This window comes from Silene latifolia, chromosome 4, assembly GCF_048544455.1.
Source record: "Silene latifolia isolate original U9 population chromosome 4, ASM4854445v1, whole genome shotgun sequence".
In the NCBI taxonomy this organism is placed as follows: Eukaryota; Viridiplantae; Streptophyta; class Magnoliopsida; order Caryophyllales; family Caryophyllaceae; genus Silene; species Silene latifolia.
Window position 1 is genome coordinate 29083085 of NC_133529.1, and position 26023 is coordinate 29109107.

General features: G+C 35.3%; 3 protein-coding genes across 3 annotated transcripts; 1 reads left to right on the forward strand and 2 right to left on the reverse strand.

Moving 5' to 3' along the window:
- Nucleotides 1-4533: 4533 nt before the first annotated feature.
- On the forward strand, nt 4534-6767 carry LOC141653360 (acetolactate synthase 3, chloroplastic-like). Its single transcript, XM_074461096.1, has one exon. It carries the CDS (start codon nt 4614-4616, stop codon nt 6558-6560), a length of 1947 nt encoding a protein of 648 aa, XP_074317197.1. The 5' UTR covers nt 4534-4613; the 3' UTR covers nt 6561-6767.
- Nucleotides 6768-7088: 321 nt separating this feature from the next.
- On the reverse strand, nt 7089-11681 carry LOC141653361 (TITAN-like protein). Its single transcript, XM_074461097.1, has 7 exons — nt 11344-11681; nt 11122-11248; nt 9765-10086; nt 9603-9673; nt 9156-9201; nt 8199-8617; nt 7089-7672 (listed from the first exon to the last, which is right to left on the reverse strand). The coding sequence occupies exons 1-7, from the start codon at nt 11622-11624 to the stop codon at nt 7613-7615; spliced, it is 1326 nt and encodes a 441-aa protein (XP_074317198.1). The 5' UTR covers nt 11625-11681; the 3' UTR covers nt 7089-7612.
- An 842-nt stretch (nt 11682-12523) lies between these two features.
- Nucleotides 12524-19595, reverse strand: LOC141653362 (ubiquitin-like modifier-activating enzyme 5). The gene is made up of 14 exons (XM_074461098.1): nt 19411-19595; nt 18407-18475; nt 18214-18327; nt 17815-17943; nt 17529-17597; nt 16243-16395; nt 16085-16121; nt 15038-15120; nt 14592-14666; nt 14206-14280; nt 13655-13741; nt 13456-13571; nt 13069-13115; nt 12524-12940 (listed from the first exon to the last, which is right to left on the reverse strand). Exons 1-14 carry the CDS (start codon nt 19498-19500, stop codon nt 12792-12794), a joined length of 1293 nt encoding a protein of 430 aa, XP_074317199.1. The 5' UTR covers nt 19501-19595; the 3' UTR covers nt 12524-12791.
- Between the last annotated feature and the right edge of the window lie 6428 nt (nt 19596-26023).

Consider the following 26023-nt stretch of genomic DNA (forward strand, 5'->3'; position numbering starts at 1 on the left):
CTCACAAAGAGTAATTCTATGTTTATAAAATGTAGGCAATTTTAACACTTTTATACGTTTATTAAATGACATTTTGCCTGATAAATATTTCTAAAATAAATATTCTTTATAAGGTTATTTTCCTATTATTAGATCCAGTTCTATTAGTATTATTTTTCTCATAAATAACGGATCTATTTCTAGTAGGATTATTTTCTCATAAATTATTAGTTCTACTCCGATTAGGATAATTTTCTCATAAATTATTAAGAGAAAAAAAGCTAGATCTACACTTTATTAGGATAATGATAATAATTTTATATAAAACTTATTTTATATATAGGAATTCTAAAAAAGTTAGACTCTCTAATATCGCTCGAAAAGTTTCTGCTTTATATATATGTATTGATTACATTCAAACTAGTTTATTTCTAAAATAAATATTCTTTATAAGCTTTCAATGACTTTTTAAAGGCCCAAAGTTTATTTATCCTTGCTTTACTTTTGTTTTCTGGGCCAAAAAATTTGGGGCCCTGTGCAGCCGCACGGCCCGCACAGGCCCAAAGACGCCCCTGTATGCTCTATATACTCTCTCCGTCCCGGTCAATAGTTATCTATTTCCATTTTGGGTGTATCATTGAATAGTTATCTATTTCCATTTTTGGCAACCTTTTGTGGCTCATGTGCATGTGGTCCAAATTCTCTCATATTTATTTCTTTAATCTTTGTGCCAAAAGTAATAGATAACTATTGATTGGGACGGAGGAAATATATACATAAAGACAAAGGTACAAAGAGAGGGGAATTGATTTTATATTTTTAAAAGATAAAGTAAAGAGTATAAAACATACCCAAAACAGAAACGTAAACTATTGACTGAAACACTAAAAAAGGGACAGTGTAAACTATTGACCAGGGAGGGAGTAAATGTTTAATTTTTTAGAGTTTAGGATAGATAGTAGGTACGTATTACTTGTAAATCCGATTAGATCTATATTAGTTTTATTAAAAAATTTGATTATAAGATTAGTTAACTGGCAATATGATTTATATTAACTTCATTGTGTATGCATTTTATTGTGAAATTTTCAAGAGCAAATTTCGTCTTGCCGAGTCCAACTCAAATACCTAGTCAAAGTCGCGCATAATGAAAGTAAAAAATAACTCATTTAAAAGCAAGGATGTCATATGGAGAAGGGGCATGAACGATGGTGGAAACCATAACTGCCTCAAGAGTTATGAAGATGTAAATATTAGCTTTATGTATGTCTTAACGCCCATAGTTGACACGATGTACAATTTAATACCGGCCTAATAAATCGTCATTTACATTCACTCCAACCAAAACAAATGCACTGATATAATTGAACACTTTTAATAGAGTTTGCTTTCTAATAAAAGTGATTTTATTATTGTAGTGCTAACTACTCTTATATTTACGACAAATGTTTAACATTTATTATGAACCAGTCTTAACATAAAACAATGTAGAGTAGTCAAATAAACGTTTTAGAAACTTAAAATTTAAAGGTGTTTTCAATATTGTTAATCATACAAATCCTCTCCATATATTATTTTCTCCTACAAAAGAAATCCACTGGAAAAACACTATGCCAATATCATAAATACTCGTGGAATATAAAGTACTAAACTGCCCCTATAACACTTTAGTTCATGTTCAACTTAAGATAGAAAAAGAAGTTAAAGTTACCATTACTTATAACTTTATACTCACTAAACTCTATATATATGCGTGCGATTTAATAAATTTAATCTACTTATATAAGGATAAAATTAAATGAAATTTATTTTCTACTTATATTAGGATAAAATTAAATAAAATTTGCTTTGTTCTTAAGAAATTTACTTTTATAAGGATAATTTTTTTTGTTTTTTTATAAATCTACTTTTATTAGGATACATTGAATGACATTTTAGTTCATTTTCAACTTAAGATAAAATGATAAGTTGTTACTCCCAATTACATATAAATTTATAATCACTAAAATCTACATATATGTGTGTGATTTAATAAATTCAATCTACTTATATTAGGATATAAAATTATATAAAATTTGTTTTTTTTAAGAAATCTAGTCTTATTTGGATAATTTTATAAATTTAATATTATTTTTAGAAATCTACTCTTATTAGAATAATTTATTAAATTTTTCTTTAAATTATAGGATTTCTAAAAAAATTGGACTCTCTAAGATCACTCGAAAAGTTTCTGCTTTATATATATGTACTAGTTGGAAAGCCTGTGCGATGCACGGGGCTCCCAATATAATTATATGTTGAAATGTATACTAAAGTTGATAAAAAAAAGTTCAACTATGTTGAATTATTGATGGAAAAAAATTCGTAGTTGGTTTAGTTGATCACTGATGAATTATTAGTGTTTTTAACATAAAAGCTTTGTCCTTCAATAGTATAATATCAAGTGACATAGTTACAGTATGTTAGTTTTTTCATTGTTACCGGTACAACTGATTTTTAATTAAAAAAGATGATATCAATGTTATGTAAAACAACAGGTGTCAAGATTATATATATTTAGTATGTTCAGAGAAAATGTTAAATCTCTTACAACATAATTTTTAGTTTTACCTTGACTATTTTTACAATTAAGAGTATTTGCTCCCTATATACTTTTCGCAAAATCAAATCCAAAATGAATTTCAACAGAATTAGTAGTCTCTAAACAAAAATCAAAAATATTAAATAGAATGCAAGGGTCAGGGGGCGCTTAGTAGTATCATCTTTGGCAACATCATTTAGTAGTTTATGGCATCACTAAAATCGTTGGGTTACCGAGTTAGTATTTTATGGCAACGCTGAAAGCGTTGGTTTAAGTTACCATGGTCTAGTAACAGAAAATTTTTAAATTTAACAAAAATTCAAATCATGTTGAAAATGGGAGTAAGCAAAATTTCGGAGGTTGATTTAGATGGTGATCGATTAATCATCAGTTCCAATAACAAAAACGCAACGAAAACGTTGTAGCATTTGGTATTAACTATATCACTTGTATAACATTCATAGATATAGTTGGATTATAGAGTTATCGTTCTTATTGTTTCACGCACCATCAATTTTTTACCGAAATAGTCTTTGACTATGTATACTTCAGACTACTTATCCTTTGAAGTTTACACTTTAATCAAATAAATTCATTATTTATCTACCAGCTCCTTAAATTTATTTTAATGCTTGATTACAAACTACAAATGTATGATACCATAAGTGGGGCAAAAATAAAAATGATAACTTGAACTATTATGAATGCCCATTATTTATGGATGTTCATTTACGTAGTACGCGTTTTACTCAATGTAGTACTCTTTTGACAATTTTACGCTTTCCATTTCACAAGCTTAGTGTACTACATTGAGAAAGAAAAAGAAAAAAAAATCTCCAAAAAGAAAACACACCCCTACAACCCACCGTTCACAGCCCTCCACCACAACAATTGACCACCCACCCCCATTGCCCCTTCCCACTGCCGGCGACCACCCTTTCCACTACCAACGACCACCAATGCCGAAAACAATTATCCCACCAAATCGACCAAAATAGACCTACACCACACCTAAATTATCCTCGTCGGCGTTATCGACACCTCGCCCCTCGTCGCCGACAAAAGCAACGTTGTCCTCTCCTCACTGCCTCCCCATGTCGTTGCTGCACCCACTACATCGTCCTATCACCACCAGACAAGCAATGAACAATAGTTTCTAATCATCAAAAACCCTAAATGAAGAAAAAAAATCCAAAAGAATGTAAGAAAGAGATTAATTTGATTCACAATTATGTAATTAACAAATTAAAAGTATGTTATGCACTCAAATTATCATCAATAGTTGAATAAATCAGTTTAATTTGAGAGATTGTATGGTTAGCTATTGAGAGAATTAAGGTCGTTAGTTTTTTAGGCAGGGGTATGTAAATGAAAATAAGTGGTAAAATGTATTGAGATGAGCAAAAAATGTACTGCGAAAATAAATTACGTTATTTATTTGATCATTTTAATCTACTTATATAAGGATAATTTGTTAAGATATATTTGATCTACTTATATTAGGATAGTTTTAATAAAATTTGTTTTCAATATTAAGAAATCTACTTTTCTTAGGATAATTTTATTTATTAAATTTTTTTCGAAGGATAATTTTATTAAGATATATTTGATCTACTTATATTAGGATTATTTTAATAAAAAAAAATTTCAATACTAAGAAATCTAATTTTATTAGGATAATTTTATTTATTAATTTTTTTCGAAATCTACTCTTGTTAGAATTTTAGTTTATTAAATTTTTTATTTTTTTTATCAATTTTTTTCCGCAATCTACTCTTGTTAGGATTTCTAGAAAAGTTGGACTCTCTAATATTGCTCGAAAAGTTTCTGCTTTATATATATGTATGTATTGATTGATTGATTACATTCAAACTAGTTTTAGAGGATTTTGGAGTGAATGGTTTTGTTTTTGTGGTTTTCTAATCGTGCCTTCGTAGTCCACAGTCTAAAACCCTTTGAAATCATCATGATTCGAAACTTATAAAGATATCCTGAATCCATTTACTCCATCTCCATCTCCATCTCCATCTCCATCTCCTCCCTTCTTCCCATCATGGCGGCCACCTCTACTTTTCCAACTTTTACTATTTTCAAACCCGATACTCCTAATTCCTCACCTACCCTCCATTTTCCCCCTATTTCCCAAATTACCCTTCGCCGTCGCCCCCTCCACATCGCCTCCTCCTTCACCCACACGCCCTCAACCCCCACCATCACCCCCCGCGCCGCCGATTCCCACCACCATTTCATTTCCCGATTTGCCCCTGATGAACCCAGAAAAGGCTCCGACGTCCTTGTCGAAGCCTTAGAACGGGAGGGCGTCCGTCACGTCTTCGCTTACCCTGGAGGGGCATCTTTGGAAATTCACCAATCCCTCACGCGCTCAAATATTATCCGTAATATCCTCCCTCGCCATGAACAAGGCGGTGTTTTCGCTGCCGAGGGATATGCACGCGCGTCTGGGGAAGTGGGGGTTTGCATTGCTACTTCCGGACCTGGGGCTACTAACTTGGTTTCTGGACTCGCTGACGCGCTGCTTGACTCGATCCCACTCGTCGCAATAACGGGTCAAGTTCCGAGGCGAATGCTCGGTACTGATGCTTTCCAGGAGACCCCAATTGTGGAGGTATCACGTGCAATTACTAAGCATAATTATCTGATCAGGGATGTTGATGATATTCCTAGGATTGTTAAGGAAGCTTTTTATTTGGCCAATTCGGGTCGACCCGGTCCTGTTTTAATTGATATTCCCAAAGATGTTCAACAGCAGCTTGTAATACCTGATTGGGGAAAGAAAATGCAGTTAGCTGGGTATACTTCTAGGTTGCCTAAGTCGCCTAAACACGAGCTTTTAGAGCAGATTGTTAGGTTGATTAGCGAGGCGAAAAAGCCGGTTCTGTATGTTGGTGGTGGGAGTTTGAATTCTAGTGAGGAGCTAATTAGGTTTGTTGAATTGACTGGGATTCCTGTAGCCAGTACTTTGATGGGTTTGGGTTCGTATCCTTGTGATGATGAGTTGTCTTTGCAAATGTTGGGAATGCATGGGACTGTGTATGCTAATTATGCTATTGATAATGCGGATTTGTTGTTGGCGTTCGGGGTTAGGTTTGATGATCGTGTGACGGGGAAGTTGGAGGCGTTTGCTAGTCGTGCTAAGATTGTTCATATTGATATTGATAAGGCGGAGATTGGGAAGAATAAGCAGCCTCATGTGTCGATTTGTGCTGATCTTAAGGTTGCATTGATGGGTTTGAATAAGATTTTGGAGTCGAAGTTGAGGAAGTCGAGTTTTGAGTTTTCTGAGTGGAGGGAGGAATTGAGTGAGCAAAAGAAGAAGTTCCCTTTGACCTTTAAGACGTTTGGGGATGCTATCCCTCCGCAGTATGCTATTCAGGTTCTCGATGAGTTGACCCACGGGGAAGCAATTATAAGCACAGGTGTTGGACAACATCAAATGTGGGCTGCTCAGCATTACAAATACAAGAACCCTCGACAATGGCTGACCTCTAGTGGGCTTGGAGCGATGGGATTTGGGCTTCCGGCTGCCATGGGTGCTGCTGTAGCAAGACCTGATGCAGTCGTTGTGGATATTGACGGTGATGGGAGTTTCATGATGAATGTTCAAGAGTTGGCGACTATTAAAGTGGAAAACTTACCTGTGAAGATTATGCTGTTGAACAATCAGCATTTGGGAATGGTGGTTCAATGGGAGGATAGATTCTACAAAGCTAACCGAGCCCACACGTACCTAGGGAACCCTGAGAATACTGAGGCCATCTTCCCTGATATGCTAAAGTTTGCTGAAGCATGCGACATTCCATGTGCTCGCGTGACAAAGGTGTCTGACCTGAGGGCCGCTATTCAGACAATGCTGGACACTCCAGGACCATACCTGCTCGATGTGATCGTACCACACCAGGAACATGTGTTGCCTATGATCCCAGGTGGAGCGACATTCAAGGATACAATCAATGAGGGTGATGGAAGAACCAAGTATTGATCAAATTAGGCTGTTAAAAACCATATATTTCAGAGTTTATGATTCTTTATGGCAGACTTGTGAGTTAACCGTATCTATTTCAGAGTGAGGGCCGAGGGGAGATGATTGTTTTTACTTGGTATGTCAGATTCAGATTCGTAGAACTCCGTATGTTGTTCCTCTACCTTTTGAAGCGTAAATTAAGAGAATATATTCCATCGGCTCCAACATTTCTTTACTTTTTATTTTTATTTGTTATGAGATGCATTTTAATCAAAAATAAACTAAATTGGGATACTAGAGTATTATGCATTGAGCCTGTGGAATTATGGGTGCCCTACGTAGAGAGAAGACAATTTTGTGACCTAAGATATTCGTGGTATGATCCAAATCAATGTACATAAAAATTGAAGGTGCGAATATAAAAAGACATTAGAGATCTGCAGTGAATATCAGTTTTTAGGTTTGACGGTCTGAATTGTTATCAGTTGATTCAATTTACCACCACTTTATTATAATGGCTAAACGCAAAAACGTATAGAGATGCACTCATAAAGAGAACATATTTTGCAAACCGTAACCAAGAGTTTGACACCTTTACAAAAGTCCAAAACACGGGGAGATGAACACAAATTATATTTACAGGCTTACAGAGTTACAGCTGAACAAAGCGAGTCCAACAATATCACAGGAAGAGTTGGCCATAAACTATTAAGCAAGAAAACCACACGATGCATCAAATTAAGGAGCAATGGTCCTAATCCTTGCCAGGATATTGGATAGTGACTTGCAAGCTTCTCTTGAAACTAAACCAATGCACAACTTCTACTTGAACACATGGTGCTAATCTCTGAGACTTGATCTCATAATCAACTGTAAACCTTGATCTAATCCATTGCGCAATAATGTCGAAGATATCTGCTCATAACGCACTTGAGAAAATCCTCAAAACCTCTTTAGTATAACTGGGTTGCAATGGAGTGCTGCGGCAAATTTGAAGCCATGCAGAAATATGCAGGTCATTAACATTGTGTAAAAGCTCTTTGGATGTTGAGCGGACATCATATTAGGATCTATGACGTATCACCAGCTTCTTCAACACCTCCGGAAGAAAAGGTGTCTGTCCCAAGCCGCTGCAAGTATAAAGAAAACATTTCAACAAAATGAAGAATTAGCGGCAAAGAAAATTCCATGATGACTTGATTTCCCATGAAAAAAAGTTGCATTACGCGTATGTAAGGTCCATTTCCCTTCAACCCAATTTACTATCAAAATAAGTGAAATTACATCCCTTCATTTCCCTCCAAATTACTCCATCCAAACAAAACCCTAAATGCATCATTCAAATTTTAAACATTTACTATATCAACTCAATTTTAAACATTTACTATAACAACACATCGCTCTTCTTTAGCTCCCGATTATGATGGAATAAAGTATAATGACTCGCTGGGCTTTTTTGTTCTGGAATAGAAGTTATGTGATGCAATTTTGTGTTTCTGAAAGTCAAAGGTCAAAAGTAATTCTGCATTGAAATATCAAGGCCATCCCCTTGATCCAGTGGCATCCAGCATCATTACAAAGATTCAGTTTTCATGGCACGCTGAAGGCAATTATGAGTTAAGACACAAGACAAAAGCCATAAAGCAGGAAGCTTACCATCCGTTTGCTGATGTATGGCTGTAATTTGATCTCGGCCTCGGGTTGACTATCGGCTTTTGACACGTCGACCTTTTCCTTCTTAAATTCTTTCAATGACTCTTTTCGGCTGCCTGATTGCCAAACACTACCGAAGTTAGGAAGCCAGTCAAGAGCAGATGTATTGGCAACAATCTCCCCTCTCTTTTCCATCTCCAGTTCTCTTTTCCTTTTCTCTGCCCACGCAGCCCCCACCCTCTTAGGGTTTAATTTACTCGCCTTTCTGCAATTCGTTTGAGCAATAATTGATCTGGTTGTCGTGGATTGCCCAACTTCAACTGTTTCAGCTTCTTCAAGCCAAGGAGGAGGAGCCCCAGAGTAAACATTTCCTTTATCGTCGTCCGATTTCCCAGAAGTAATCCTACTGAGAGTCTGGTAACCTAAAAGGGGAAAATCAGAAGAGCGAAAATCAGGCCTTTGTTGTGGCAGCATTCGAATTGGTAGTAAAACACAAAACATACACTACAAAATTAAACCCAGGCCACTTCCTCTAACAAGAAACAAGACCACAAAAATATATGAAGGCTGGAGAAACTATAACCATGGTTTGAAATCGTGGTATCACTATATCAGTCACGTTCATTATCGCAGTAATGGTGTCTTAGGAACGTACAACATTGTCAATTGGAGTAACTATTCTGGCCAACATTATCATTTTATAATAAAAAAACAACACTGCAATAGTGCCTTCATAAAAAAAAATTGGCTCACTGAAAATCTTGGACCCTTCCCGAGTCGTATTGACCAAGCTGACCGATTTACAAAACCAAGCAATAACTTGGCCGGAAATTTTCCATTTCTATCTTCGCCTTGAGATGTCTCGTATCAGTTTTTTTCGATCACGACACAACTCGAAGGAAAATCTTTCTGTCAGATTTTGTGAACCAATGCTGTAAGCCTCAAGAAAGAGATATTTACCATTAAGATAGGGCTCCCTGTTAGTTGTGGGTTGATTAATCTGGACCTAGCAATACAGAAAAACAATAAAAACAATCAAGTGCAAAACTGAAGATATTCAGCATGGTCATAGAAGAAAGAGGATAGCATGAATTGGGGCTGTAATCATAGTAGACGAAGCTGTGAAGGAATGGAATAGTTGTGGCTTTACAGGCAAGAAGAATCACAGATATAAAAATCAAGTAATCATTTTAGGCATTTCATATAATCCTTTTCCACATTTTCTTGGCCAAAATTATTTCATGTTTCTTTCTACGGAGTATTTCTTGATTCTTTGGGAAGAGGGGGAGGCGGGCAGACAAATTCAGCATGCAAAGTAAGCATACCAAGAACAAAGAGTCAGAGACCACAAATCAAAGCTTTGAGGATAAAACATAAATCACAAAAAATAACAATTGACAAGCTTACCTCTCCATGGGCAGGACCTTTTGCGAGTAAATATGCACCAGTAGAAGGAAGAGGACGTACACTACCATAGTCTGGGAAACACAAAAGGATGTAGACGAACTACTTGATAGAGATCTACGATTAAATATTTACAAGTAGGAAAGTAGAGTTGAGGATGGATACCGGTGTATGTTGAGCTCCAAGTGTTTAAACCATGTTCAGAGCCTTGGGGAATCGGTAAGCCAAGATCCGGATATGGACGGCCAGTTTTATCAGCTTCCGGGATATCTGAATGACATACCTGGTAATTCTCATTTGTATCATACTGTAAAGGCAAAACATTATTTGACAGATTGGATGCAAGAAAGTGAATATCATTATTGTCAAAATTATTCAAGATTCCGTAGTTTTGTTGGATATCATTTGATTCATGGGATAGAGATCCCTGGCATATCCCACTTGTTGCTGCAGCTTTACATCTTAAGACTTCACACTTCTTCTCCCACTGCAAAAGTACCACATAACAACTTCAAAAAACCAATCCACAAAAAAGAATAATTCTGGGATAAGCAAATAAATGTAAGCGACTTCATGTTGTAAGGACCCCCAATTTCGACGCGTAGAAAGCCATCCAGAAATAAGATTGCTAAATATGCTAATAACTGATTCTACTTGGAAGGAAAAAAATACAGGTAAACCTGCAATACAAAACCCTTTCCTATTTTAATGGTACATCGTGAGCTGATTAACACACGAAAAGTAGTCTGATCAGACAAAAAAAAAATTTGCTTCTTCGATGAGACACTCAACCTCAAAACATAAAGAAAGAAAGCATCGTACAGTGAGAATAACAGCAGCAATTACATATTTACCTCATCTACGACATCGAATGCATAACCTACAGGATATCATCATAGAACAACGGTACAAAAGACAGAAACAACTTAGCATCACCAAAACACCAAACACAAATTAATAGTCTAACTGGCTCAAATGATAACTTCTCCCGCAGGATCCATTTAGCATTAAATCATCATTCACCATATCTCCAACGATATACAACATGACGTTTAACATCACTTAGTTTTATCCCTATATGTTGGGATATGTTGCGAGTACGTTTTTTATGTTCCTTTTGTTCTAAACTCTTAAGTGCACAAAATCTTGTTCAAGCTCATCCCTTAGTTTATCAAGCATCCTATAAAATATAATTATAACAGCACCACTTCTAAATATTATGTTCATACATTGAGCTTAAAACAAAAGCTCTTCTTCATACATTACAATCTGAAATTCTGAACATAATCATACATTTTAACAGAATTTAAATCGCATATAGAACCGTACAAAACTTCATTTGAGATCGTCATAAGTTTATAATGATAACTACAGTAACTACTCCGTATGTTGTAGGCTTAAGACGGTCTTAAGCAAAACAGTTCCACAAACAGTAATCGTTAATCAAACTAACAAGATTCACAACATGAACAAAATCGACTTCGTTAATCATTAATCAAGATAAGAAGAACAAAAAGCATACCTCAGCGAATTTGGCCTCGGTAACTCGAAAAGAATCCAGCTTGTTACTTCCAGCACCATATTTGCACAAAAATTGCTTCACATTCTTCAAATGATCCTCGCTCGCTAAATGCTTTATCACATTACCACTTCAATTCAATTCAATAATCAATTAATTTTCTCCACAATTCAAACAAATCAATTGAACGAAAAAAACAATAAAATCACATGAACTAGAAATTACCTAACGAAGGAAGCGCCGGCATCATCGACGTCGAATTCGCAGAAAATGCACCAGAAAGAGGTAATTGGAGAAGCATGTTGAGGAAGATTGAAAGTAGGGTTAGAAATTGGGGAATTGAGGAGAGAAAGCTTGTTGAGGAAGCGAGAGAAGAGAGAGGAGAGAGAAGTGGTATGGCGAGGGAAGAAGTTATGGCGACGACCTTGATTGTGATTGATTCTGCATACTTTGCAATACTCGTATTCTTCGTTCTTCTTCTTTTTGTCTCGCTTCATCTTCTCCATCTTTACTTTCTCCTGCACTTCACTTCTCTCTTAGTTACGAGCAAATTCTCGTGTATGTTGGATCACGGTATTTGATTTGATATAACTAATTCTTGTATAAATTTTTTTTTTGGGTGTAAATCGAGGAACAGTATAATTCCCTCGCCGCAGGTGTTCTCACGAAGAGGGAAACGGTTGGTCAAAGAGTTTGCTCCATTCCTATGGGCAGGGATCGAACCCCTGACCTCATGGTTAAGGAATGAGGTAAGCAACCACCACGCCAAATCCATTTGGTTAATTCTTGCATAAAATTGAGATTCAGCATGAGAACAACTTACTTGGTAAAAGGTTGCATGTACTCCCTTCATCCCAAAGGCATTCTAAAATAGAAAGTTAGACAATTGACTAAGACAACCAAAATAAAATAGGCAAACAAATGACCAAATAGAGGGAGTAATAGCTAAGCTCGAGAGAATGTTTCACATGCATGGCCATGGTTCCTAAAAGTAATGCCAGATGTATTGTTGAATGGATGAACTTCAATATATTCGACCTCAATACTTATTCTCATCCCTTAATTTAAGGGTATCATATACAGTATATACACATTAACAATATACGGAGCAAGCTCTTACGGAGTATATAGTTACTCCGTATATTTCATTATCTAGTTCCTTTGCTTTTAAAAGTTAAGGTTGCATCAATAGGTTTCCAAGCACCCATATTTTCTTGTTAACGATTGCTCAAACGCACAAGTCAACAAGCGACGCAACATCTGAGAGGAAAACAGCAGATGGGAAGCAGTGCACATAATTTTTTAGGAACTAAAAATAATACCCGCCTATATTACACGAATATGAGCTTGGTTTCCAGAATCTCCAGCCCCAATCTCCCTCAGTTCTTGGTTCGACATATGCAACTTCCTTAATTTTGTTGTATGTGATAAAATGAAGATTTACAGTTATGAAATGAACTACAAAAATTTTACAACTTCATTCTGCATTTTGCAGAAACACAAAAAACATTCTGTGCTGGAGTTAAAATCTTGAACCTTCTTTCTCTATAAAAATGATGGGGAATAAAAAGTAAATGTCAATTAGAAATCCTTTCAATAGGGCTCCCCTGCCACTCATTTCATTCGAACGACCTTCTCCACTGTTTGTATGCAAACTAACAAATATATAATGCCTATTCAGCGTTAAGCGCCTCAAGTTGTTTCCTTAGCTCGTCCAAGTCGTCAGCTGAGTCGGCACCTTTTGTATCTTGTTCCGACACAGGTGTAGCTATGTAAGCATCTGCAGCTGGGAGCTCGTGAACCAGGCCTTCTGGAAGGGCATCTGAAAGTAGCCAACAATGGTTGAGGACAAAGTAATCCAGATTTAATATTTTGCTATTAAGTTTAATAATGAAAACGTAGAGCACAATAGAGAGGAAAAGCTCTATGACTTTAATGGTTGACTATTACCTGCAATTTGGCTAGTAGATCCTTCCGGCGTACTGTCATCATCGACGCTGAACGAACAGGGAGATTGAACGGTAAATTTAAAAAACGTACCAGTTGAAAACTATCTAAAAAAAGGAGTGTTACAGACTAAAGCTTCATGATCTTGTCTTTGTCTAATAGAAAGTTATTGCTAGACTTCTCGAGTTCTCGTGCTTTAAATTCTCATGAGATTAACACATATTACACGGGATTTACTCTTGGTTTCTGCTGTGAGTTAATGGGTAATTGGATAGGAATTTAAATTTTACTACTATGAGACCGTCTCTTTAGAGTTTAGAGACTAACTGTTGGAAGAGAGAATCATGTCGATACTTCCCATGAAGACATGTAGTAGAGAAAGTGACATACCTAATATTCCATTCATTATCATCGTGAAGTGGACCTTCTGGTGCCAACAGTGCTTCTGCCTCCATCTTGGCCTTGGCTGCAGCATCCCTTTCAGGTTTTGCTATCATGTACTCCTTCTGCAATAATAGACAACATTTACAGCACGAAACATACAAGCTGAACAGATCGGATCCCACCAAACACGCAATCATTACCATACCTGTCTTTCCAAGCAAGCTGAGTTTTGACATTGCAGATTTGGTTTCATTTCCATAGTGGGAAAATAGTCCTTCAAAGCGTTATAACCCTGAATATAAAGCAGTGAAGTAGAAGCAATGATATACGTCAAAGTGCAATTACTTCTGAGTTCTGACAATTTGGCGAGCACAAAGCCTCACACGAGTTGCTCATGATAATATTATCACCAGATTGACCCTTACTACATATAAATGGGGGTAGTTATTCTTCGAGTCAAGGGTTTATGGGGTATAAGAGTAGGGGTTATAATTAAATGGGCGGATCTCACATTATACTAGCATAAGCCATCTTTCAAGAGACCAACTGTTCACGGGATCGAGGATAAGCAAGATGTTGAAAGCAACTTAGGTCTAGCATTCAGCACAGCCACAAAAGCAGCCATGCAATGAACAAGAGACATATTGGAAGAACAAATGGGAGAAAAAGTTTTTAGGCTATCCATACATCAAATGGGAGAACAGATAGATCAATAAAATCACAATGACCCACGCAATCATAGATTAGAGAGGCTACCAAGTATCGTGAAACTTGTCCGAACTTGAGGAGATATTTGAGTGTATTTTGCACAAGAAGTCCAGCAACAACACCCTACAAACCAATCAAGCACAATTAAGAAATTTAGCACAGATCAGAATGGCAGAATCCTAGGGCTGGCCAGAATTTGCAAGAGATTGATGTGACAACATAAATTGCACAACTTGGAATAACATATTTTGCTCTCTCAATATTTGGGACACATTCAAGGTTTTTCAAATTGTTCCGTTGTGAAAACCCAGTTTCATGATGTTTAGACAAAGATAAGAAGTGTCGTGATAAACAAATAATAAAAGACCTTACAAAATCTTTTAAAACTATCTCCAATATGATATTCTTTAATTCAGGGTGATTGGAATAATTACCATGGTTGTTGGGAGAGATGCTGCACAGACACCTTCACGCTTCAGTGTACGCTCATCTACTCCAGATGCCACAACCTGTATAAAATCGACAACGGCACATCAAGGCTACAGTTGAGTTTGCTTCAAAAACTTGTACTTAACATACTCCGATAGTGGTCATTTGCCTTTTAATCTATACGAAAGGAAGAACACCACCCCACTGCCTCAAGGGCTCTTGTCTAAGGCAAGGTAAGGGGGCATTGAATGTATGCAACCTTTACCCCTGTTTTAGAAAACACAGAGATTGTTTCCGAATGACCCAAAACAATTATTGCGTCAAGAATTACATCCGGCTGCTGCTCCGGAGTACAAGAAGCACATCCATATTAATGAGTCATTTTCTTTTAATTCAATTGTCTTTAATCTGTATATATTAAAAAAAATTAATGAGGTAATAAGTAGCCTACCAAGGGGGGCACGCATGCAAAGCAGGCTGTTTCTCCAGGAATAAGCAATTGTATATGGCCAGAAACAGCATCCTCTGACACACCTGTACATGCAACAATATCGGAATGAACTTCAAAGATACTGAGCCGCAGTAATATATCAGATTCCCCATGCATAGAAGTACAAAAAATGACAATCAAGGTTGGCAAGCTAATTCATTTTCGCAGGTAGACAGACACTTTGAGGTTGTGACGTAATTTCTTCGGAGCAAAAAAGGAATTATATTCCTAAACCCCATTTGGGTACAAAAGTCCAGAAAAGAATCATCATACAAAACAAAAGTTGCTTAATAAGTTACTCTAAATACAAAGTAAATGTAGAAGTCACCCACATGCTAAAATAGTGTAAATAAAGATTCTCCCTCGTGCATTGGATCTAAAGTAGGAGGGAAGGAAAGGCAAGTGAAAGGGAGGGAGAGGGGAGGGGAGGAGTGCGTTTCCCCGGCAAAGCTTTCCCCCAATCTAATTGCCAAACAAACAAAGGAAATTGTTAGACTCCCTTCCTTCCAAATTTCTCTAAAAGGATTAAAAACATCTAACATAGCCCCTAACAACCATCAGAAGAGAGCCAGAGCACAATAGAAGCTATCGCTCAAAATGCAGGAACAACTTAGAGAAATTAGATGCTTTGCTAAATTGCAGAGGCTTTAAGCAAGTCTTTTTGATATTACGATGCAGGTGATTCTTGGACACACGCTTATCATGCATGTCTTAGTCTTAAATAATCCCTTTATTTCCCCACTTTAAAAATCGAATGGCATGATCAGACCACGCTAAAGTGGCAAACGGCAAGTCGGAACCTGGAACTCAATAACAAGTAACAACAATGGAAAAGTAATGTAATAGAATTTCATAGAGATAACAAATATGTCAGACAATTTGAACGACCAACAAGTCTGGACCATGTTAGAATTTGTATTCTGAACAGCAAATCAAATGTTGGAATAACACTTCTTTCATCAAACAGAACACAACTGATCCAACAGACAAGAGAAAAAAATCACTTACCCGACTCCATCCATGTTTGATTCAATTCATTGCATGCCTGTAGAGTAAATATTACCATTTCAGGTAAAGGTGACACAAAGGAGATGATTGTCTCAAACTCTCACGCAAGCACCATAAGCAGCAAAAAAAAGAGCTGAAAGGTGAAGATGAGAAAGAACCTGATTAACCACCATCCTTGCTTCATAATTGTCCACACAGCTTAACACAAGATCTACACCACTGCCTGCCTTCGCCGGGCAGAATTTTTTATTTTTCAAACTAGACATGAAAATTTCAAAGCCTTCTACTGTTGTTATGTTCATCGTATAGCTCTGAAAATAGAAGGTAAGTTAGCAGTCAAAGTAGAGCAAAGTGAAGAATAAAGTTTAAAGTGAGACTCTGTTATGTTAAACAGGTACCAACTGATATATCTAGAATTACCATTCAATTTCGCAGATATGCGACATTTATCAGATTAGTCTTTTTTCATTAAGTGCCTTTTGTTGGTGAATGCAGGTTGTTAAATGGTGGGAATATGAGAACAACTAAATAAGATCCAAATGCAAGTAAGTTTCGACAAGGTCTGGGTGGAGACTTGAAAACAAATTTGATAACTCAAATAACGCAGCAATTAACAGCAGTTCTTATCCACGTAAGAATCACAAGAATACAAGGTAGCCTCTCAGAGTCTTTGGTGACAAAATCTTGAATCAGGCATATACAGGAGCTATATAAAGGAAAAGAATGAGAATATTGGAGATTGATAATACTATAATTAATCATCCTGCATCAATGGTGCTAATCTTAAGGTTCCGACCATGAATTAACCACACCTATGACAGTTTTCATTGTTGCAGCAGTTAGAGAGGTCATATTTATACAATTATCAAGAAAAAGTGTAGCTAGCAGATTGAGGGGGACTTGGAGGGCTTGAAGCCTTAACAGATAGTAGCTCATGCCTAATAGCTGGTCTCTTATCACTCTGACTTGCATTTCAGTTTATTAGATACTACATGATTGCGTTACAAAAAGAATACAAATTGTTAAAAACTAGAATTTATCATATAAAGCTGGCTTCATCAGAAATTCCACAGGTCCAAGCAAGTAAATTCACCTCAATAAGTTGCGAGTTTATCAAACAAGGTGTTTGTCGAGCAACTATGTTTGATATACAACCTTTCACATAATAATCTAAGCACCGTGAGAAATTGAGCATGACTTGTAGCATCAATTTGTGAATATCGTTTTTCTAGCCTTGGTTCCAGATTTCAGCTGGTCAAACTATTTCTTAAGGAAAATTGATTAGTTCCTTTGCTTTAACCCCATCCCTTGCATTAAGAGTTGAGAAACTGATCTAGTGACAAGTCCGACAACTCAATCATCAAAGCAATACAGAGAAAACAGAAGTGAAAGATGCATATCATCAGTTTCATAATATGATGAAGTATATATTTAGTATACTCACCTCAAGTACAACATCAGGATTTATATCTGATAGAGTCTGAACAGCAGCATCAGTCTTTGTCATACCAACCTGTAATTGAGAATCCACCATGCAGATGTAAATTAGCAACTGGAGTATATATATTTTTTAAAACAGCACTATGCGATTCAGCTGTAGTCCAATAAAAATTTAGTTATCCTGTGAGCTTTTAGTTACGAAAATGATACTACCAAGACCAACTTCAAAGTAAGCTAAAAAGGAGAATTTATATAGAATACAAATGAAAAAGATCGTATATGAGACAGACCTGCTCTGGACGGAAAAACAACCTATTCATGTTAGCCAACTCCACCGTGTCATAATCATAAAGCAACAATCGACCAATGCCGCATCTAGTAAGCATCTCAGCAGCAACACTTCCTACCCCACCAATACCCTGTATTGTCAAACCATGTTCAATAAAAAAAATTAGAAGTTAAAAAGCTATCTCATCAAACTAACTGATCTGAAAACCAAATTACAGAAAATTTTGCGATATAGCAACCCAATTACCACAACACATGAAATATGCCGAATTTAATTTTCAAAAGTTGAGCAAAAAAATCCCATCATAAATTATTAATGCACACAATAATTTCTAGAAGTGAAATTATTAAAGAAAAAAGTAAATAAGAAACAATTATATAGAGAAAGTTCAAGAACATACCACAACTGCCACGGAAAATTCTCGTATTCTTTCATAATTAGCTACAATGCCCATACGTTGAAGTGCCATTAATCGACTATAAGGATTGCTGTCAATCACTTCAGCACTCATATCCTGTTACATTTCATCAATTCATTATTGCAAACTTAAAACTGCAAATCAGACAAAAGTCTGAAAAAGATATATATAGGACCTTGACTTTGGATCGTTGAACTGGTGCTGACTCTGCAAGGCCGGCAAGATGTTCTACTCGATGTTGCATCTGTAATGTCGGTCAGTAACCAAATAATGAGATAAACAACGTGTATCAATTCGTCAAACAAAGAGCAGTACAACAAATAAATATGACAAATAAATATGAACAAATGTCACAACAGACTGTCGACTATTTCATTTCTATCATGGATTCATGGTCTAGTGCAGCATATTAACAAAATATCAACTACATAATTCCAATACTCCAAGTCTCTAACCTTTGGCAGATACACCTCAAAGCTTAAAGCTATTATCTTTTGTACATTTTACTCATAGTTTGTGCTGATAAAATTTAAATTATTTACGTATTGTATAGATACTTAAAAAAGCAATTTCTGGATCCGCCATTGGTGCCTCCCACCCTAAAACACTACAAACTAAGGTAGTGGTATCACTGGTATGCTAATCTAAACTCGCATATAAAACGACAAATAATTACGACAATTTCTCTAAAACTTCCGATGAGTACCAGCAAAAACAGGTAGAAGGAGTGAATCTAAACTCAATAACAACTAAAGTTCTAAGCACATTGTCTCTTTACCTTACAATTCTTCATACTCCAAAAACATTCACATTTGTAAAATACTATCCCTCCCTCTCAATCACTTGGCTACCTTTGATTAAAATACCGCAACGGATTGAGACGGGGGCGTGTGTGATTAAAATAGCGCAACGGATTGAGACGGGGGCGTGTATAAAGTAGCCGATTTATTAAAAACACACAAAACAAATCAATTTAGCATCAAATAAAGAACATGTACACCAATTCATATCCAATGTCAGCAAATGCATGCAATATTTTTATAATAAAACAAGAAAATTGATCAAACAACTACCAGTACCTTAATTACAATATGAATTATAAATTCAGCAATTAAAACAGAGAAATCAATCAATGACTCGGGTAAAAAATGAAGGAATGGTGAGAATCAAGCAAATTACCTTATCAATTGAATTAAGAAGAGTTGGATCAAGAGAAGATTGCTTAAGGGCATCGAGATCGGCGAACAATTGATGGAGTTCGGCCTCCATTGTTGGCTGATTATTTGCAGTGTTTTGGACTAATTAGTAAGCGTTTTCAGATTATTTAGCTACTAGTTTAGGACCCGTGCACTTGCACGCGCGTGTATAGATTGTATATTTAAAATTTTTCGTAAATTTTTAGATTTACTACATTGTTTTGGTTTCTTATTTGAGTAAATTATCAATTACACCCATGCTTAATCCACTTTTTTACATTTTCTCCTATGTCAATTTTTTTTAATAAATTACACTCAAGTTAATAGCTCAGGTTATAAATTGCACCCAATATCGGATTCCGACCACATTTGCGTCAAATTTCAAATTTATTAGGTTAAAACATTTATTTTAGGACGATTTTGCCCTTCTTCCTTCCTTTATTAAGCTTATGTTTGTTTGATGTTTAAAATCCCATTCATTCCCTTCTTCAATCTTCTCTCTCATATCTTCCCCAATTTAATTTCCTTCATTGTGTTGCTCATCGTCAAGATAACTCATTTCCCATTGTTTTTTTTCCGTTCATTGTGTTCAGTTTAATTAATTTGCAGTCAATAAAATTCATACTTTGAAGAATGAAGGAGAACTTACCCGGAAATTAAGGTCACCAAAATTAACCTAATTTAATTCCCAACAATCATAAACCCATCAATTAGGGTAAAAAACATTGAATACTTTCCGAGCAAAGATTAACAATCAAACAATAAACTACAAACAAATACGAAAAAAGATAAAGAAGGAGAACTTACATAAATTTGGGGATGGATGAACAATCTTTCAAATAAAGGAGCTCAATGATTCAAGGATTATGATGGAGATTTGGGGGAATATTTAGGGGAAAATGTTTAAGGGAAATATTTGGGGAAAGTTTAGGGAAAAATAGATTGAGGAGATGAAATAGAGGAAGTAACTCAAAAATCACAAAAAACTTAGACTAATAGTCGGGGGCAAATTTGTCATTTCATAATTTTTTTTGCCTGAAAATGGGGTTGGGTGCAAATTATAACTTGAGCTAATAACTTGGGTGTAAAATAAATAAAAAAATTGACGTAGGAGTAAATGTAAAAAAGTGGATTAAGCGTGGGTGTAATTGATAATTTACTCTTCTTATTTGAGGTAATTGATTTCACATATGTTACATGGAAATTATATACTTGACAATTACAATTACAAATACAATACTTTTATAACAATATAATCTACATATTTAAATTATAGTATTAATTTTTTTTTTCAAAATAATATTAGTATTAAGAGAGTATTAATTGTAAAAACATAGTTATACTCTTGTTGTATATTATGCTTACACCCGTCGTATCTCATATCTTTGATTAGAGCATGCATATGCCGACATATTTACACCTATGTTTTTTTTTTTTTTGGTTACAAGAAGCGGGAATTACCCTAAAAGAAAGCGGAAGGGAAAAAACAAGGAAAACAAAACAAACCAAAAAAGAAACAAAGCAAACTAAACAAAACTACGCAGGAACTTGCTAGGTAGTGTACGAGGGGACCATCCTAGGCCACGAAACTCCACTAGTGTCCTGTTGCATCAGGCGGAATAGGTGCTCTGGCGTTTCACCCGGTTCTCAAACTATCAGTTGGGGATTCTGTCTCACCCCTACATTCGCAAGCCAATCCGCACATCCATTTGCTTCCCTGTAAATGTGGTGTATTTCAATGTTCCATGGATGTGCATTCAAGAAGCACTTACAAATCTGGGTAAGATGATAATGCGCAGCCGGTAATTCGTCTCTAGCATCCAATAGACGTACCATCACCTGCGAATCATTTTGAATGATTAACCTAGGAAAAGCTCTCTCCTTGGCTAGAATAATCCCTCTTTTCAGAGCCATCAGTTCAGCTCTTGTGACGGCAGCGTTCCCCAACCTCTCTAAAAAAGCCAGCAACATATTACCCGCAGAGTCTCTGAAAATGCCCCCTGCTCCTGCTGACCCAGGGTTCCCTTTTGAAGCCCCATCCACATTCAGTACTACCCATCCATCAGGTGGTGCTACCCACCTTACAAATGTTTCATGGTATTTGAATTTGTTTAAATCCGCCATCAAGTCAACAGATTCCTTCGCATTTCTCACCTCCCATACTCTCTGCATTAGAAAGGTGAAAATACAGTTCGGAATTTCATCCTCTCTTCCAAAAATCCTGAAGTTTCTCCATCTCCAAATCCACCAAATCACAATAGCAAAAGTAGTCGGCCAAGTATCATGACTCTCATTTCTTGGGCTCGTCAGGTTCGAAATTATCCAGTCCCTTAACGAGTTTATCTGAAAGAACTTATTAGTGGTGGAAGAGGAGAAAAGATGCCAAACCTTACGTGCTTCCCTGCAATCTCGAAGGAGATGTAGCGTGGTCTCCTCCATTTCATTGCAAATTGTGCAACTTGGGTCTTCGATGAAACCCCTCTTTGTTCGGTTCACGTTGGTCATGATTCTGTCATGAAGAATTAGCCATAAGAATAGTCTGATTCTCTGAGGCGCCCAAACTTTCCACGGCAAATTCCAGTAGCTCTCCGGTTCATCTGGAGTTTCATTACGAATTAAGCTTATTGCAGATTTTATAGTGAATTTACCAGACGAATTACGAGACCAGAAGATTGTATCAGCATTCTCCATCCCCTGCAGGAGCTCGTATGATGCTATGGTTTGATTGACCTCCGTTGGTAAAAATTCCGCAAAGAGTTCCCATCTCCAACCTGTGCTTTCTTCCCACATTTCGTCTACATGTGCTTCTTGCAGCTGAGTTGGTATTTCAGCTGTTACAAAGTCAATCAACGGACGGTCCATTACCCAGTTTTGCAGCCAGAACAGAGTGTTCCTTCCATTGCCCACTGAAGATTGGACTCCTTTCTTAACAGTCTCAACAGCATCAACAATACCTCGCCAAACATTAGAGGATGCTTGCTTTGGTTCAAACATATTTATATCACAGCGGCCCTTACAATATTTATGTCTCAGAACTCGAGCCCGCAAAGAATTTGGTTCAGATAGCATCCTCCAACCCAGTTTGGCCATGAACGCTACATTAACTTGGCGCATAGATCTTAAACCCAGACCTCCATGAGCTTTTTCTCTAGTGACAGTGTCCCATGAGACTAGGTGAAGACCACGTTTTTCTGCGTCTCCTCCCCACAGGAATCTCCTTGCTTTTTTGTCTAATTCGTCACACGTGGTGCGTGGGAGCTTAGCTGTCTGCATTGCATATGCGGGTATGGTAGATAGGGTGGATTGAATGAGGGTTGCACGACCCGCCATGGAAATATGCTTAGCCTTCCATCCCGATAATCTTTTATCCACCTTCTGGACAATGAAGTCAAAGGTGTCCTTGGATACACGGCCATTTATAGTCGGCATTCCAAGATACATTCCAAGATCTTCTGTTCTGGCTATATTGAGTTCCCTCGTGATATCTTTACACCTATGTTAAAGCATGTTAATAATTTCAAATATGGGCAAATTTTACCATATAGGATAAGTTTTGAAATGTTTGCACAAAAATTAAAATTGAAATTAGGACAAAATAAAAAGTAGAATTACGAATTAAGTCAAAATAATATCAGTTAACGTATACACTTGAAAACTTGGCATAAAAGGAAAGAACGCTTATGAGTTACACATTATGATATCTCTATAAATTATTTTCTATTTGATATACTAATCAGTATATGTAAATGATCATACTAAAACCTCTCTGGTCTCTATGTCCCATAACATTACTCGTGTCTCATATCTTTTGATGTACACATTCAAAAGTCATAAACTAAGTTGAATTTATTTTTTAGTTTCAAGGTATTTAATATTTGACTGGTAGAAATTGGTACAAAATCAATTTAAAAATCAATTTGAGGTTCATTTTTGTTAACATGGTGGGCTCATTTCATAGTTAATATTAGTCGTGTATGAGTTAGTAGATATAAATTTGATCATTGTGGGCCAGTTGATTAGTGGGATAATGAATTTTGGTAAAATTGTGCTTAGTATGAGGTGAGTATTTAGGCGGGAAATTAAAAAAGATATTTATGGTTTGTGTTTTATTATTTATAAGAAATAAGAAATAAGAAATTGATCACTTTTGTCAATGTAAGTAGAATATAGACTGGTAAAAGTGATCAATTTAATGATTTTTTTTAAGTAGTCACTGTTAGTAACAAAATAGTGGTAATTTTAATATCAAAAGCTAATTTTTTACTATAAAATGGCCATTTTTATGTGGTCTCACCATATTAAGGTATCATGTCATAGTATAATTTGTGATTGAGAATTAGGCCATTGAAACTCTAGAGTGTAAACCCGTTATTCATGTTCGCTAACGTTAAATATACATCCAATCAATACTCTTTAATACATACCCTTTAATCCTTTATTAATGTTTAAACAATGTCAACCTACTCATAATCAAATTTCATTCGTATAAATTGCATTAACTAATAAAATTTTTTGAGGGAAATCGGAGATAGTCTCTAAAGAAGTTATTGATATAACATTGTAATCATTTATCGTTTTCATGACCATTATATAATTATATTGTTAATCGTGACTTGAAACGACTCTTTAACTTTGTATATATATTCTTATAATAAGTGTACTCATTTTATTTTTAACCATGTTTTCATCTGTTTTATTGCCCATGGTATTGTTTTGTATTATAATTATAAAATAAGACCTTCTCTAAAGACATTTACCCAAAGCTTCTCAAATTCAATTTGTTAGTTGTTAGATTGTTCAATTTACTCGTGCAAGGAAAGGGGAGATGCTATAATAACATGATAATCGAAGATTGGCAGCAAAACATTAAGTTCATAGTAAAAAAAAAAAAAATAATCAAGATACAATGTCAATTGTTATTGTTTTATTAATTAGTATAGATAGTTAGATTGAAAGTTATGAACACTTCAACATGACTGGCCACTTTAACAAATAGCTATTCACACCGGTTTAAAAACGTAAAAGGAATGATTTTGAGACTAACAATTATCTAAATTGCATGATTAAACAATATTGTCTAATCGAGTAAAAACATGATGCTTAAAAAAATTAAATTCATGCCATCAAACAATTGTATATACTATATAGGATATGAAAATTATTTAAAAAAACCACAAAATTCTAAAACTAATTGTGATATTATGGAGACCTTAAAATATAAAGAAGTTAGTAAAAACAACAATAAAATATGGTGGTATAAATTTTATGTTAACAACATAAAATAAATTTTATATATTGGGCTATTTAGTTAGTGGGCCAATTTTTAAGGAATCCTAAAATCTATGTTAAATGTGGAGTGAAGTTTTGGAGGGAAAAAAAATATGTTTTGGTTGTTGTTTTATTATTTTATATAGATAGATAGATATATAGATAGATGATCGATACTATATATATTTGAGAACCACCATAAAAAAGAGAATTCTGTAATTAAATAAATCTATACAACTTAATTATACTGTATAGTTTGTAATTGATAGCATCGTGTGATGGCCCCGACTAAGGGAATTCAATCTAAATATTATATAGTTTTGTTTGAAGTATAAATTTATAGAACTAGTTTTGAAGCCCGCGAAAATCACGGGATCGTTAATAATTTATTGTTTTAATCAGCTTAAAGATTATGGACTATGAATGTTTATCTTCCAACAAATATTTAGGCGTTATTTTAAGCTCTCTTTATTGATTAAATGAATTAGAGTGTTTAGACCGACATAATAAAATCTCAAAGGTGTTTAAGGTAGACAAGTAGAGATATTGTGATAACACAAGAGATGGTAATCGTAGATAAAAATATGGCAATGTGTATAGGTAGTATAAATGAGGAGGAAGCCAAAAATTCATCATTTAAGAAAAAGGTGATATGCTAAATTAGTAGAATGTATTAATTATTAACAATTATAAAGATGAGAAGAAACTAAAAAGTTTATTACATTTACATTCTTTTGTCACATTAAAATTTGTCATTTTAGGTATCATTTAATTAAATTGTATACATTTATTTATAGATGAGTGAATGAAATCAATGTCATGTAACTATAAATTGATAATCCACGTCACATTAAAACTTTCATGTTACATTTAATTAAATTTGTCATTTTAAGTACCCCTTTAATTAGATTGTATAGATTATAGATGGGGTTTTAGGGCCGCCGCATGAAACTTCATAGTGAAAAGAGTTGCATTCAACTAATAAAAAGTTGGTTAAGGTAATATTTTTAAATTATGTGAGTATGTATCATCCTCCTGCAATTTGAAAACACAAAAATAATAAAAAATAAGATTCTAATTAATTCAATATACAATAAAGAAAAAAAGTAAAAAAATATTCTAGTTATCTATGTAAACTTTAGATACCAATTTTTGGAATAAAACGGAAATTTTGATTGTTATATAATGGTGAGGGGAAAGCAAAAAAACATCATTAAATAAAAGTAATAAAGTTAAATAAATAGGGTAAATTGATGACTAAAGTTATGAGAGGGAGATAAAAAGTTTGAATCAATTTTTTTTTAATTTATTTTGTATGTTGAGACTTT

Bases quoted from the DNA above. Each gene is read 5' to 3' on its own strand.
- LOC141653360 (XM_074461096.1), top strand. From the start codon at position 4,614: ATGGCGGCCACCTCTACTTTTCCAACTTTTACTATTTTCAAACCCGAT.
- LOC141653361 (XM_074461097.1), bottom strand. From the start codon at position 11,624: ATGGAGAAGATGAAGCGAGACAAAAAGAAGAAGAACGAAGAATACGAG. The intron at 11,249-11,343 runs GTAATTTCTAGT...ATTGAATTGAAG, and splicing joins GCCGGCGCTTCCTTCGTTAG to TGGTAATGTGATAAAGCATT. The intron at 9,202-9,602 runs GTAAGCTTGTCA...CTGTATTGCTAG, and splicing joins AAGGTCCTGCCCATGGAGAG to GTCCAGATTAATCAACCCAC.
- LOC141653362 (XM_074461098.1), bottom strand. From the start codon at position 19,500: ATGGAGGCCGAACTCCATCAATTGTTCGCCGATCTCGATGCCCTTAAG. The intron at 16,122-16,242 runs GTTCTTTCTCAT...TTTACTCTACAG, and splicing joins CAAGGATGGTGGTTAATCAG to GCATGCAATGAATTGAATCA. The intron at 13,116-13,455 runs GTATGTCACTTT...CTGTTCGTTCAG, and splicing joins GATAATGAATGGAATATTAG to CGTCGATGATGACAGTACGC.